The sequence below is a fragment of the Plectropomus leopardus genome, chromosome 22, assembly GCF_008729295.1.
Source record: "Plectropomus leopardus isolate mb chromosome 22, YSFRI_Pleo_2.0, whole genome shotgun sequence".
NCBI classification, from domain to species: Eukaryota; Metazoa; Chordata; class Actinopteri; order Perciformes; family Serranidae; genus Plectropomus; species Plectropomus leopardus.
In genome coordinates this window covers 9,699,303-9,713,145 of record NC_056484.1, presented here as the reverse complement: position 1 = coordinate 9,713,145, position 13,843 = coordinate 9,699,303, and the positions used below count along the sequence as shown (strand labels likewise).

The window sequence follows — 13,843 nt, the reverse complement described above, 5'->3', positions numbered from 1 at the left end:
ACACATACTGGCCACATTGTTAAGATACTAAGCTAGTTGAAAGTCTGCAAATTATACCTTTAAAGGTGGGACATTTGTTTTTTTAAATTTATAACCACTTAAGTTAAATGCATGACTCATTTACAGCCTCGTTAGGTTTGTGTTTTGCTCATTATAATTATTTAAGAGCGTCATCGTGGTTGTCAAGTGTGGCAACACGCAGAGATGCAGTTTGTGCCTTTCTCTCCTCTTGGCTGTGCTTTTCTTGATATTACAAGCACCTACTGATCTGTCACTGTGAAGGGTTTTCATCTTTTATTCCATTTCAAAAAATCTCATTCATCTCTTCACTCACCTGTGATTATACCCAAAATCTAGACAGTGAGGAGTCTTGATGGACAGACGAGTCTAACTGATCACCATGCCATGCCTGTGGCTTTGAGCAGATGACGGCTGGTTCTAATAAAAATATGTCTGATGTCTTAAAGCTGCCATTTGCCCCGCAACACCACTAAATGTCAGAGAGCAGAGGGGGGAGAGCGAGACGAGACGGGGAAAAGACAGAAAAAGAGAGAGAGGAAGTAGCAAGAGTGAGCAGTGGCGACATGACATGTTTGGCCCTGAGGAAGTGAAGCAAAGAGGGAGTGAGGCAGAGAGTGGGAGAAAGAGATGGAGGGAGACCAGCCATGTCCAGTCTCACAGTCCACTGGGCTGCACACGTCAGCACACTCCATCCATCATCGGGCTCCAGCTCACGCACACACAGACACACACAGGGAGCCTCCTAATGGCCTTTTACATTCACCATTTCCCCACAATCAACGCCTGCCTGCACTGCTAATGCACCTAAGCTACCTTTAGTCAAGAAGCTTTAGCTGTTGCTATCGCTACTACTTTAACAAAGAAGTGACAGAATACCTGGTTTTTGGAAATGGACTTTGGTGGTACTCATGTGGGTCAGCTTTAACAATCTGAGTACCATTTATAGAAAATGTGGACCTTTATGGCAAGTGCATAGAAAATTTAACTAAATCGGAAGGAGTCTCTGTCTGTTTGTCCTTTGATTTTTCCTGACAACCATCCATCTGTTCGACCTCACACTTGGCAGGTGCTCCATGTGCATACTGTGTAGTGAACTGAGAGGGGACCCCTATTAACTGTTACACACCAGCAGAAATTTTGCTAAAATACATAGAGAGGGAAATTCCCTTCGCTTTTGGTGAAGCAATTTTTTTTAATGTTATCTATTTTTTATTATATATCTATTTTTTTGATGATTCCAGCATTCTCCAATGCAGCTGTCAGCAACACTGACACTAAGGAATACAAAAGCGTCTTTTCTTTACCCGTTTCGTTTCGTAATGGAGAACAAACTTGACAGACCATGAAGCAGAATTGAATCAGGCAAAGTCGAACCATAACGATAAAAAGGGGTAAGCACTGAGGAAAGTCTTCTTTTGGCCTTTTGTCAAATTAAATAAGAGAAAAATACCAAATCTGATTTTGTTAAGGTTTACAATAAATGGTTAAAAAAATGTAAATATTCTGTCTTGAAAAAGAGAATTAGTAGCTTTACTTATTACCTAAAAGTAAACTGAAACATGTCAAGTGTGAACAAAAGCTACAACCTGGAAGAGTGAAAGAAGGGGGGGGGGCAGAGAAATGGACACCCTTGCAAAAAAGTCCCTCAACTGACTTCCTCACAAGTGCTAACCCAAGCAAAGACTGCTATCACTAGCTGGATGCTATCTGTCTGCTTCACCTCTATTGCTTTCCAGTCATTATTGCCCTGTCCCTGGGATATTGGAGGCATTTTTCATTCGACTGTAGAAGATTGGCACTGGGGAGGAGAGGGGGGCTTTGAGGTAGAGAATGGAGAATGGAGTTAGACAGTGAGAGGAAAAAGACAGCACCTATGAAGGGAAAGGGGGGAAAAAAATCATGTTTTTGGGAAGATAAGTGGATGATGTTTGGCCCGGTACTGGATAGAAAGAGAGGATAATGTTGGCCCAGTAGCCTGTGTTTTGATGGCTCAGTGGGTCGAGCCTTAAAAACAGAAAGATGGAAAGACAGAACCAGTGAGGTAGCATTAATTTGGAAAGGAGTGGAGTGGAAGTGGGTAGGGCTGTGTCTGTCTTTTCAGAAAAGTATTTCCAGGAGATGACCCTTAAATAAAGCACTTTGGAATATTTAAAGTTATTTTTAGGAGACTGTTTCTAAAACTGAGAGGGATCCATGGCGGTTTATATGAAAAATGTAAAGGTTGAGTAGCTGAGATGCTGCATAATTAAGGGCGGGGCTGCTTGAGTGACAGGCTGTCTGTGAGGTGATGGTACAGATCCACCCCTCGCTCCTCCACAGCTCCTGCTTTTTATCCAAATATGGTTTCTTCTGGCTCCAAATATTCAAGAAAGCAACAGGCTAAATGCCAAATTCGATTCTTCATTACAAGTCAAGTCAAGTCAAGTCAATTTTATTCATAAAGCCCATTATAACAAATCACAATTGCCTCAGAGGGCTTTATAGCACACGACATCCCTCTGCCCTTAGAACCTCACATCGACTAAGGAAATCCTCTCCCAAAAGAAAAACAATGGGTGACATCACCATAGCTACATCATTTATTTTACTTTATTTTATTTTCTTAATTATTTCATTTGATTTATTTAATTCTATTTATAAAATCAAAATAATACACACAAGATTCACCATCTTACCAGCAGATCACAAACCTTCAACGTGCGACAAACAGATGCAATAAAATGAGTAAAAAAGAGAAAAGATGAAAAAAAAGAGAAAAAAAAACAAAACAAAACACAAAGACACAATTCCTAAAGAACAAAAAGGGAAAAAAGGCATAAGGCATAAAATACTTGGACATCCATTTCTTAATTCACCAAGTACTATTGTTTGAGGGCAAATTGTTAACAATGTCCATTATTTATCACAGACTATGGATGCAACTTGATAATCAAACACTTATTTGCTATTGGGACAAAGTGTTGTTTTGTTTTAGTCTTTCTGAGTCAAGTGTGACACCCAGTTCTGTATCACCAGTCCAGCTCTTAATATCAAACCAGTTTAAAAATTTTTACAGGGGCCAAACCCAAGCATATTTACACTTTCCAATAACAAAGGTAAAAGCAGACATGGTCAAAAATGAAGCAAACGCCAGTTTAAATCCATTAGGCAATCATAATTTATCACTCCTAAAAGAATCATTTCAAATATCATTACCCTCACACAAATATTACAACAAAGGAAATTACAATTTCATGTCTTCTACCTTTCCTCCCCTTTTACCTCTTCACCTCCCGTATCTCCCCTCAGCTCATCGCCTATTATTGCATCCTGTTGTCTACCTGTCATCCCCACAAGATGTGTCTCAATACAGTCTGCCTGGCAGGATGGATTCCGACAGACCTGCATAACCGCGCAAACTCGGCCCAAGTGCCTTGAAACAAAGGCATTTAAAGGCCCAATGCAATATTGATGTTAGGAATAATGTCCCTGAATGCTGCCTATGAATATTTTATGGAGCTAAGCACTCTCCCTCACACACATGAGCTCGCACATAAACACATCACACCTGACTGTGTGTGCTATGAAATTCTGGGACAGAGTTATAATGAAGTGTATGGGAAACAAAGGACAGTGGAGTGAGAAGATTAATTTAGAAGAGCCCCAGCTCTGCAGAAGGAACATAAAAGCATTTTTGTTCTCCCCTTACTTTGCCCAAAAATATGAAGAGATAACTGCAGTGTTCTTAGTACTGCAGCTAAGCTCTCTGACAGAGGTGGATATCATTGTTATTCTCACCTTTAAAGGGATACTTTGCTGATTTTCCACCAGCTTTGTATCAAAACAATGTGAGTAGTATGTGTAACTTAACTGTGGTGAACTTCCTTCCATTTAACAAGATCCTAGATATCCTTCCTCCACCACGGTGAAACTACACCAATAACCAAACTAATGCAAACCACGTCATCCAGTGGAGTGTCACTGGCTCTCCTGGGCTGTTGCTCATACTACTGGCTGTACTTACACATTTCCATATTGCTTGCCAGCCATGCCGCCACCATGGACACAAAAGAGTATAGAAGTGTATCAAGAGACAGACCCACCTCTTTCTTTCTCTCTCTCTCTCAAACTCTGACCAAAATCCAATCAAGCAGTAAAAATGGGGAGCGCAAATCAAATGTGAATCATGATAATGTTACTGCACTGCCGATTGCTCGCCTAAAATGTATTGCATGACCAGTGGCAGCGTTTATTATTTGGCAACAGCGTCATTTATCTCTGTTTTTTCTGGTTATGCAGCAACATTTTCAAAAGTATTTGTGTCTCTCCACTGCACAGACATCGTAGTTTTAACAAAAGGCCATCTTTCCAGCAGTAAAATACTTCTTTGTGTCTTCAAATAGTGCATAAAGCTTAGACTCCAAACATAAAGACAGTTTATACACTGAAAGAGGAAGAGCACCTCTACTAAGTAGCACTGAATAAGTTGAGAGGCCTGATGGTTATCATTCTATACGGTTATCAGGGCGTCTTATGGAGCTTAAACACTGAGATAATATTAAAAATGACTTTATGTTTGTATTGAACTCCATCTAACTGATTCCATCTGTTCTGTAGAAGACCAACTTCAGTAATATACTGAAGATTTGCAGAGGAGATTGGACAAAGTCAATAACCATTACTGTTCTACTGAACAGGTCAGCGGCAGGCTACGGTACCGAAAAATGCTGATTTCTTTTATTTCAAAACAGTGTATTTACACTTCAATGACTGTTATTCTTGCACTTTAAATGACCTTATACACTGGGGATGTGAGCACTTCTACAACAATATGACCAGGTTTACGAGAGGCAAGAGCCATCAATTGAAAGAAAGTGCTTTGCTGGGAATTACAACTACTCATGCAGGTAGTGAAACACTAAGATGATCACATCACACACATTTACATATATCCTGAGAAGGAAAAGCAGCACACCAAAATGAACAAGGTGTGAAATATTCTCACTGCAGAAGCCTGAGGGCTTGAAGGCTGTGTGTGTGTGCAGGTATTCCTGTAACGTAAGGGCTTTTGTTATATTTTTGAAAAATATATAACATAAATGTAGTATATATGGTGTGCTATATGATCACTATGACATTGTAAGGTGGTTGCGTTTGTTCTGGGTGTTTAGCAAGGTATAACTAGAGTATGTTTGCATGTTTTGCACTGTTAGAAATGTGGTACTAGATGGGCAGTAGGTGGTTGCTAGGGTTTATCAGACGGGCATTTGCTGGTTGCTGTGAGGTTTTCTATGGTTACTTGTGTGTTTCTCGGTCATAGCTAGGGTATTGGGATTGCTGGATTCACATAAGTTGGCAGGTAACTGGTTGATTGGGTGCACGAGGTGGTTACTATGGTGATTCCTTTGTAATTATAGTCTGTATTTTCTGGTTTCATGACTATAAAACACTTTGTGAAGTTGTTTGTGAAGAGTGCTATGTAAATAAGGAATATATTAGCTTGATTATTACAGTGAGTATCACAATTATTACTATCATTATAAACACAAGTATCCTTATTGCTATAACATCAATAATAAAAGGGGGGGGGGGTCAACATGGAAACTGAAACCGAGACCTTAGTAACTTAGATTACTTGGAACACTGCTTTGTCACAAAAACAACTTTCAGCTCATTAAATGTGAGCAGATATTGATCAGTGATAACGACCACACGATGAAAGCCATTAGAGACACGGCAAACCAGTCCCCCGGTTTTGGTGTTAAAAAACGGACAGACGGATGGGGCAGGGCATCGTGATGGTGGGCTCAGTGGTCAATGACTGACTGCCATCAGGGACTGCCAAACCCTAATTACAAAATTGGAATAAGTTCAATGCAACCAAGAAATAGAAACAAAGATGAAAGACAAGTGATGACAATTTTAAGAAACCCTAAAGACAAATGCCTTACTATCCTCTGCCAAGAGCAACAGCTGCTCTGCAGATCATTAGTTATTTGATACAGCTTGTGGTACATCACATCGCCAGCCATGAACCCTGAATCATCAGGTGTTTCTGTTCTGAACATGAAACAACCAAACCAGGGAAACCCAGCCAGGGGTGATCTAGCCTCAACTTGTGTCCAGGTAGCTCAATTTGGCACGCATCATTCCTCAGAGCAAACAAGAAGCCTGGCTTCCTTGCAGCGTACAAATCCCTGAGAGTCCCACAACCCAGTGTAGAAATTGACCTTTAAAGCCCCTGCAGCACACTTAAACTGGCTGATGGTGGGCCTTCCACCTATACCAGATCTGCTTACCTCTCTCTCTCTCTTTCTTTCTTTCTTTCCTCCATCCATTTTTATCATCTTATCATTATCATGATAACAATCATTCTGTCTAGGAGTCTTGCTCAAGTGTACAATGTTTTTGCAGGAGTTACAGGAAGAATATCATGAAGAAACAGCGAATGCAAGCGCAGTCAGGAAATGCTTGCAATGTTGCTGATTCAGACACATTTTAAAGGAAGAATCACAACTCCCCAGACGCAATCCTGACTTAATCGGGTTGGATTCAAGGACTTTTCTGTGTGTTTTAATAATCTCCCAACTTTCTAACTCACTAAAAATGAGCGGGACGTTTATGCTTGTGTCAGTGTATGTATTTCTGTGCGAACAAAAGTAAAAGTTAAAAATAAACAAAATGTTAAAAAACCTGTCTGCTGGAGTATCTGTCTGCGTCTGACCTGGGGGCAAGAAGGAATTTAACAGGCTGGCTGGTTAACGGGAAGACAGAAGCTCTGGGAGAAGGTCAGTGTTCTCACTCAAAAGTCTGACATGCAATTATATCGCACAAGCCAACACAGGCTGCTTGACTACATGCTGAAATAATGGGCAGAAGTTTCACAACAAAAACAACTAACCTTTTAGTGTTGGAGCTGGATGTTAAAACACATGCAATTTATGCACGGGAGGAGAAAGAGGGAAGTGGGAAGAACACATGAAAAAGAGAAAAGAAAATGAGAAATAGGGAAGGTGGATTGAGAGAGGAAGGGGGTAAGGGAGGGAGAAAAAGACAAGAAGGAAAGGTGGAGGAAATCCTGTGAGAATAACTGCACCAAGTGGTGACACAGGAGGAGTTAGGTCGAGGGAGGAGAGACCGGATGGTGTAGGAGTTCTCTCCCCCTCATCCTTCCTTCTCTCTCATCCTTTTCTCCGAGTCGTTCTGCTCTGATGCCTCACAGAGAAGCAGCAGAGGCAAATCTGCTCCCTGCAGCCGCTCCTTGCTACAAATGAGTTTAGGCTGCACCCAAATGAACTCCTCACAGAGCCTTTACTTCACTCCGACCAGAGCAAAACATGCAAAGCCAGATCTCTGGAGTTCATTTATGGCCCCGAAAGCCAAACAGAAGAAATACTGCCATAATCTAAACACCACTGTTGCTCAAAATTCCCTTGCTCTGTGTGCCCTTCACAACAATATTGCACAGGATAGAATGGAGGAAGTGTGGAAATAATTAGATTTTTATACAAAAGCAAATTCAATGTGTTTGGTTGCCTTACAGAAGCTTTAACAAGGCATAATTTTTTTGCCTTATTTTGGCAGTGAACTCCCTTTTACTGCTTTTTTTTCCAAATGTAACTCTAATTCTATTGTGAAAGAGCATAAATTATTTATGCTTTTGGGGGTTGAACATGACCTTGAGATTTTGGCCTCATGTATCTCATGTGTGTGTCTTCTCTCCCAGTGACCTGGGGGTTCACATATTCTTCCATTTCCTTGTGTTCAAGCTGTGCAGCAGTTTCACTGCAGGGTTCTATAACTAGTCAGGCACTGTGCAGTCTTGTTAGCTGAGCTTTGATACACTCACACACACAGAAAAAAAAATATTTTACCTCTTACTTCAATTTTACAGCACCAGCCATGCAGTTTCCTTGCTGAGTCTTTCACTATAGTGAAAGCAACAATCACTGTGCTCCTTGTTTGCCTTCAAGAACAAAAAACTCCCTGTAATTACTGCCTGCACTGTGGGAAGGTGAATACCATTGCAATTTAATTATTTTTTGACAGCCCAGATGAGGAAAAAAAGGGCACTTTGTTCCTCTCATCTATTTCAATTATAAAGGAGAACCGGTCACCTTTATCTGAAAAAAGTACAAATGAATGGAAAAGTTCAATTGCGGTGGTAAAAAAACATGGTGTGGAAGACATTTCCAATCTTGAAAATGCTCATGTATTAGCGGGAGTAGAAAGTTTTATGTTCAGTCTCTGTGTCATGCTCTCATTCAGCGAGAAAAGACAAATGTATGTCATATTGACAGACATTAGCAACTCTTAAAAAAGTGATAAAGTGTATTAAGGCTGTAATTTCCACTGCCGCTATAAAGCCCCTCTGCCAACTAAAAATGTATTTAAGAAGCCTTTATCGCAAGTGCCATCAATATCCTCAACTCAACAAAGCCACTGAGTTTTTCTGTTGTTTTTTATTATTGTCATTAGTTACTATTATTACTGGCATTAGATTAGTAATTTAGGCTGAACGATACAAAATTTAATGACAAAATCACACTATCTCAAAATAATAACAATGTGTCTCTCAATGACAAATATTCATTCATTATTTCCATTGAAAATAGGTCATTCTGTCAGCTATAAATGTCTATCAGAATGTACTACTTCCTATGTAATTGTAGTTAAATATAGCATAGGTCATTCTGTCAGGTGTAATAGATCATTTTGTCAATTACAAAAACATGTCAGAATGGGCAACCTCCTGTATAAATGTAGGTAAATGAGGGGTGGGTCATTCTGATAGGTGGCTTAGGTCATTTTTACAGGTACAACTATCATCAGAATGGACGACTTCCTACTTTCTTATTCTAGACAAAACCCACCACTGAGCTGCATTTAAAGCTCGTTTTGAACCCCAGAATGCATCTTGATGGCTACACCATGTTTACTGCCTGCTTAACTATTAGCTAGGAAAATAAACACTTGCAAGAACACACACTCACACAAACAGAACAAAAATAATGAGTAAAAGATACAAAACAAGCAGCAAGCAAGCACCACATTAAAAACTGATATTAATATGCCTCTATACGCATAAACATACATATACACCAGCACTGCCTAACTGATGATTGCTTATTTACCATTTCATGTTCAGTTCAGTCCTCTTAAGTAAAAAACACAGCCAATGCCAAGCACAAACAAAAATTGAGGGCTTGCGAGCCACAAGGATTTCAATTAATTGCAAGAAGGGCGTAATTTTGAAGCCACTTACAGCTCTGAACAGACATCAATAAGTGAGCTGCAGGAAGCAGTGACATCAAAAAAATAAAATAGCCAGGAAAAAAAATCAATAGACAAGTGATTTCTTTAAACCACTTGTTAATTTCTTCTTGAATGAGCCTAAAAAAAAGGCTAATCACTAGGCTACCACTACCTCCCCCTAGAGATAGAAAGGTGGTGTTTTGTTTTGGTTTTTTTTCTTATACAGTACAAGAGTGCATTTAGTGACTAATCACAGATGTTCATTCATCAGGGTCGGCTGGAGATCATCCAGGCCTATTAAGGAGGGGGCGCTACACGATTATCGGACATTATGTTAGCGCACCTGCTTCTTTAGGGTCAAAAAGAAGAGAGGAGAGGAAAGAAGAAGCGAGGAGAGGAGCAACGTGGCTCCACACATGAACACTGTTTCTTCATCAGGCAGGGCTAATGGATCACCCGCTCAACACCCAGGAAATTACCTCAGGATAGCGCCCTCCTTTCTCAGGCATGATTAATTGATCCAGAGAAGGAGAGGAGAAGCAGAGATAGAGGGAGGAAAAGGCGCTGATGTGCTTCGGAAGAGAGGTAGATTGGAAACACAGTGGGGATCGGAAAGAGTGGTGCTGACCTTTTTGACTATTAATGAAAACGGAAAATGGTCACGTCTGAAAATGTCTTTGGTTTCTAATGAAATCTTGGAACAGGAATTGACACAATAGGTGCAGCACCCTGATTAAATCCATCATGATCCAAACACGGAAGGTAGAGGAGAGAGTAAAGGAGAAGAGGGGGGGAAAGACATGCACAGCACACTTCCCCGCAAAAAAAAATGCATTGCAACACCAAGAGTTTTTGTGGAAAGTAAAAAACAAAAAAACATTTCCAATTCCACCCCAAAACTCTGTGTGTGTGTGTGTGTGTGTGTGTGTGTGTGTGTGTCTCACCAGGCCTGCAGCTCTTGCTCTGCCTTGGCCCTGTCCTGCTCCAAGCTTTTATACAGCTCATCAGTGATCTTCTTCCTCAGGGCCTCCTCATCAACTGGGGACAAAAAAAGAAGGAAGAGAGAGTCAGTGAGAGAGCGGGAGGTGTTTTTAAGTAAACAGGTGTTGTTTGCTAACAGGCATATTGTGTTTGTTGGGATGCTGAGCAGAGTCATACTGTCCAAATAGTAAAAACAAAAAACAGAAAGGTGGGCATTTTTCCAGCAGGTGTTGGAAAATCTGCATTAATTAGAAAATGTGTTGCTCAAAATGAACAATTTAACTCTAATCATTCAGTGAGAAGTCTTTCTTTTGCTTGAGCAGATTGGTCTCGGCTGTTACCAGAACTGCAGCGATTAGTGGATTAACAGATTAATCAATTGACAGAAACTTAATCAGTGACTATTTTGATAATCATTTAATCGTTTAAGTTATTCTTAAAGTAGAAATGCCAAAGATTTGTCAGCTTTAGCCAGTCATTTAGAGGGATTGTCTGCTTTTTATAGTCTTACATGATGGTCCATTTTGTTTGACCAACAAAAAAAAAGGAATTTGAAAACACCAGCTTATGCTTCACAAAATTGCAGCAGTTTTCACTGTTTTCTAATGTTTTACAGACCAAAAAATGAATTAATTGGTAAATAATCAGGAGATTAACTGATAATGAAAACAATCATAATGCCTTTCTTAGAATAGACTTTCTTGCATCCAAAAACAACATGACATTTTTAGTCACACGCTACAAGATTCAGGGTCCCTATTCACAAAACCACAAGTAGATTCATTTAGAGATTATTTCTGGGGATGCACAATAATATCGGCACGTCATCAGATATTGGCTTTAAAATGAAATATTGGAATTGTCCAACATGTTGATATCACAAACCTTGTATGTTTTTTTCATTGACAAAGTCAGCCTGTACAAAACACCACCCCTAAATTAAAGTATATCTATTTTTTACACAATGAGTGAATGTTACATAAACTAAAAAATACAGTATTTTATGTGATTTTATGTGTGCAACAAGAGTATGCAAAATATGATGTCAATTACATTACAGAATGATGATCACTTAAATTAGGTGAGGAAAAAAGTAAATATCTCAATATCTGTATTGGTTAATCGGCCAAATAAACTGTTATATATCAGCATATAGGATATCAGCAAAAAATGCAATATTCTTCATCCCTAATTAATTCCCATCCTGCTCCTGGTGGAAAACATTACACCAGACTCCCTTTAAGAAATATGAATTGTTGATATTTCCTTACATATCCACAAAAACACATAACTCTAGAAATTAAGATAAAAGGCGTCATATGACAATTGCCAATTTGTTATCAATATTAACCAGAAGCATAAACTGTATTTGAGTCCAAACCTTACATTTTGGATTTTTTTTCCTAAACTAGCTACCAGCCTCCATCAGTTAGCTGTGCTATGTTAATGGGAGGAGACCGTGGGAATGAAAGAGTAACCTTTTACAAAAGTAAGATTTCTCACTAAATTAAGTGCTGATTAGTGGATCAGATACATACCAGGTTAAACGGAGACGGAGTCCCCTCAGTTTTTACTGTCTACCTGCTTTGCTGCTTCTTTTTTGGTGCTGGAGAGAGTACTGCTATTGGTTGTTGACAAGTTTCGAGTCATTGAACCTCACTATTAGCATAAGGCAAAACTAAAACCTTCAGTATATATTAAACACGATTTTGTCAGAAATCCAAAAAGAGAAAAATACTTACTTAGGACCATACATTAAATGATCGAGATCATGGGAGCACGCACCAACTGAGAACAAACTCTCATGATTTCATTTAAGCATAGGAAATTTGTTTGCAATGGCGAAATCACCTGAAAATATGTATTTGTTGCAGCCAATGTCTGTGTGCCATGAAATGTTATGGAGTGTTTCTTTATGCTCTGTCTTTGCTTGCTGATACGTGATGCGAGGTGGGACAGAAATCTCTACCCTCAGGCTACCATGCTCTATCATGTGTGTGTGTAGGTGTCAAAGACAATGCGGCCCTGAGAAATTAAAGTGAACAAACAACCAAACAGAAACGTGCCTATATTGCCTGAACACATACACAAAAGGGACACACATCCTTGAATCACAGCACCGCGCCATTCTATCAACATATATTCATGTCAGGGACATCATACATGCATGATTCCATGTCTCCTCCGGTCTATCTTGGCAGGTAATTAAGCATGAAAGTAAAGATGCCAGCCCGCGACCAGGCCAAAACGTGCTCTGCAGACAGAAGTGGCATGCAGTGTGTGCTGCGACACCGCAGTGATGGGGCGGGAGTGTCTGAGTGTGTCAAGATTACTCTCCCACTGCATTAGTTAGATAGGATAATCCCTATTGTCAGAGTCTCTTATTACCTGGTAACATGTGGTAACAGCAGGCCAGCAGACACACACAAAAACCTAATTCCAGCTAAATCAGATCAACAATAAGACCAAAAATGTGCTGTGCCATTTCTTTCTCATCATCTTGTTGTAGCAGCTGTTGAAAATATATACACAAAGGCAAAAAACACCAATTTCTAAAGCCAAATTGCCTTGTGCTTGTTCTGCTGCAGCATCATGTTTAGTGACAGTATTTTGTGATTTTACAAAAGTGTGGTGATTGGGGGTTTATATAGTCATGATTTCATCTGCCCTTGTTAAAGTCCAACATGCAGTGTGTTACATCTCAATCACTAATTTCAGAATCACAACTGGAAAGCATGGGAAGACACAATAAATGTTTTTAACTTTTAGCAATTGCAACAAAAATACTCCCAAGTTTACAGGGATAGCACATTTTTTTTAAAGTGGGGTTGTATCAAGTACTAATCCATAGTCAGTGTATCACCACAAAATTTCAGCAATGTACCGCAAGGGCCACGGGGAGTAACAAAACATACTTTAACCGCCTAAGAAAAAGTCCCATCATGCACTTTTTCCGATCATAAACTAGACCATGTATGCAGGTTTTTTAAAGCATGGCTGTTGGCGTCAGACTTTCAGTTTTTTATGGAAGAAACACAAAATAAAAAATTGTGATTATGACAGCAACGACAGAATGCCATTCACTCTGCAGACAAGAAGATAACTTTATGTACCAGAGAATACAGAAGAGGAATTTTTGCACCTGGAAAATGAACCAAATGAGCAAAACAAAGAAAAATCCAAACTACGTGAAATTAATTTTTTAGGTAAATTCAGGAGTTAGAAGTTTATCTACTTCAGTTTCAGTGTTTTTATCAAAAAAAGAATAATTATCTGCAAGCCCCAAATCCAGATCAACATCAGAATTTAATTAAATGTTTTAAATATTACATAGCCTAAAGCCTGTTCTCTTGTTTTCCTGGAAATCTTTTTAAAAGGCTTTTGAGATACCTTGTGGACAGAAAAACCGAGGGACTCACTTCAAATCTCTCCCTGGGGAGGAAAAAGAAAAACAATTTGGACGACAATTCTTGGCTTTAAATTGATATTTTCTCCAGGAGCAAAAAAGGGGTTTGATTTTAGGGGATTGAATTTTCTCGACTGGTTCTTGTAACGGCCTGAAAGTGCCTTTGATGTACTCTGCTCTTTGTAAAGACTAAAATAAAGA

The 13,843-nt window shown here is 39.4% G+C and overlaps 1 protein-coding gene across 1 annotated transcript in view; it reads right to left on the bottom strand.

Annotated features, from left to right (window-relative positions):
- chchd3a (coiled-coil-helix-coiled-coil-helix domain containing 3a) overlaps positions 1 to 13,843 on the bottom strand; it is a 90,539-nt gene that overhangs the window by 64,117 nt on the left and 12,579 nt on the right. The window contains exon 4 of the mRNA XM_042511231.1: positions 10,200 to 10,293. Coding sequence (XP_042367165.1) covers positions 10,200 to 10,293 — 94 coding nt within the window. The remainder of the gene's footprint in view (positions 1 to 10,199; positions 10,294 to 13,843) is intronic.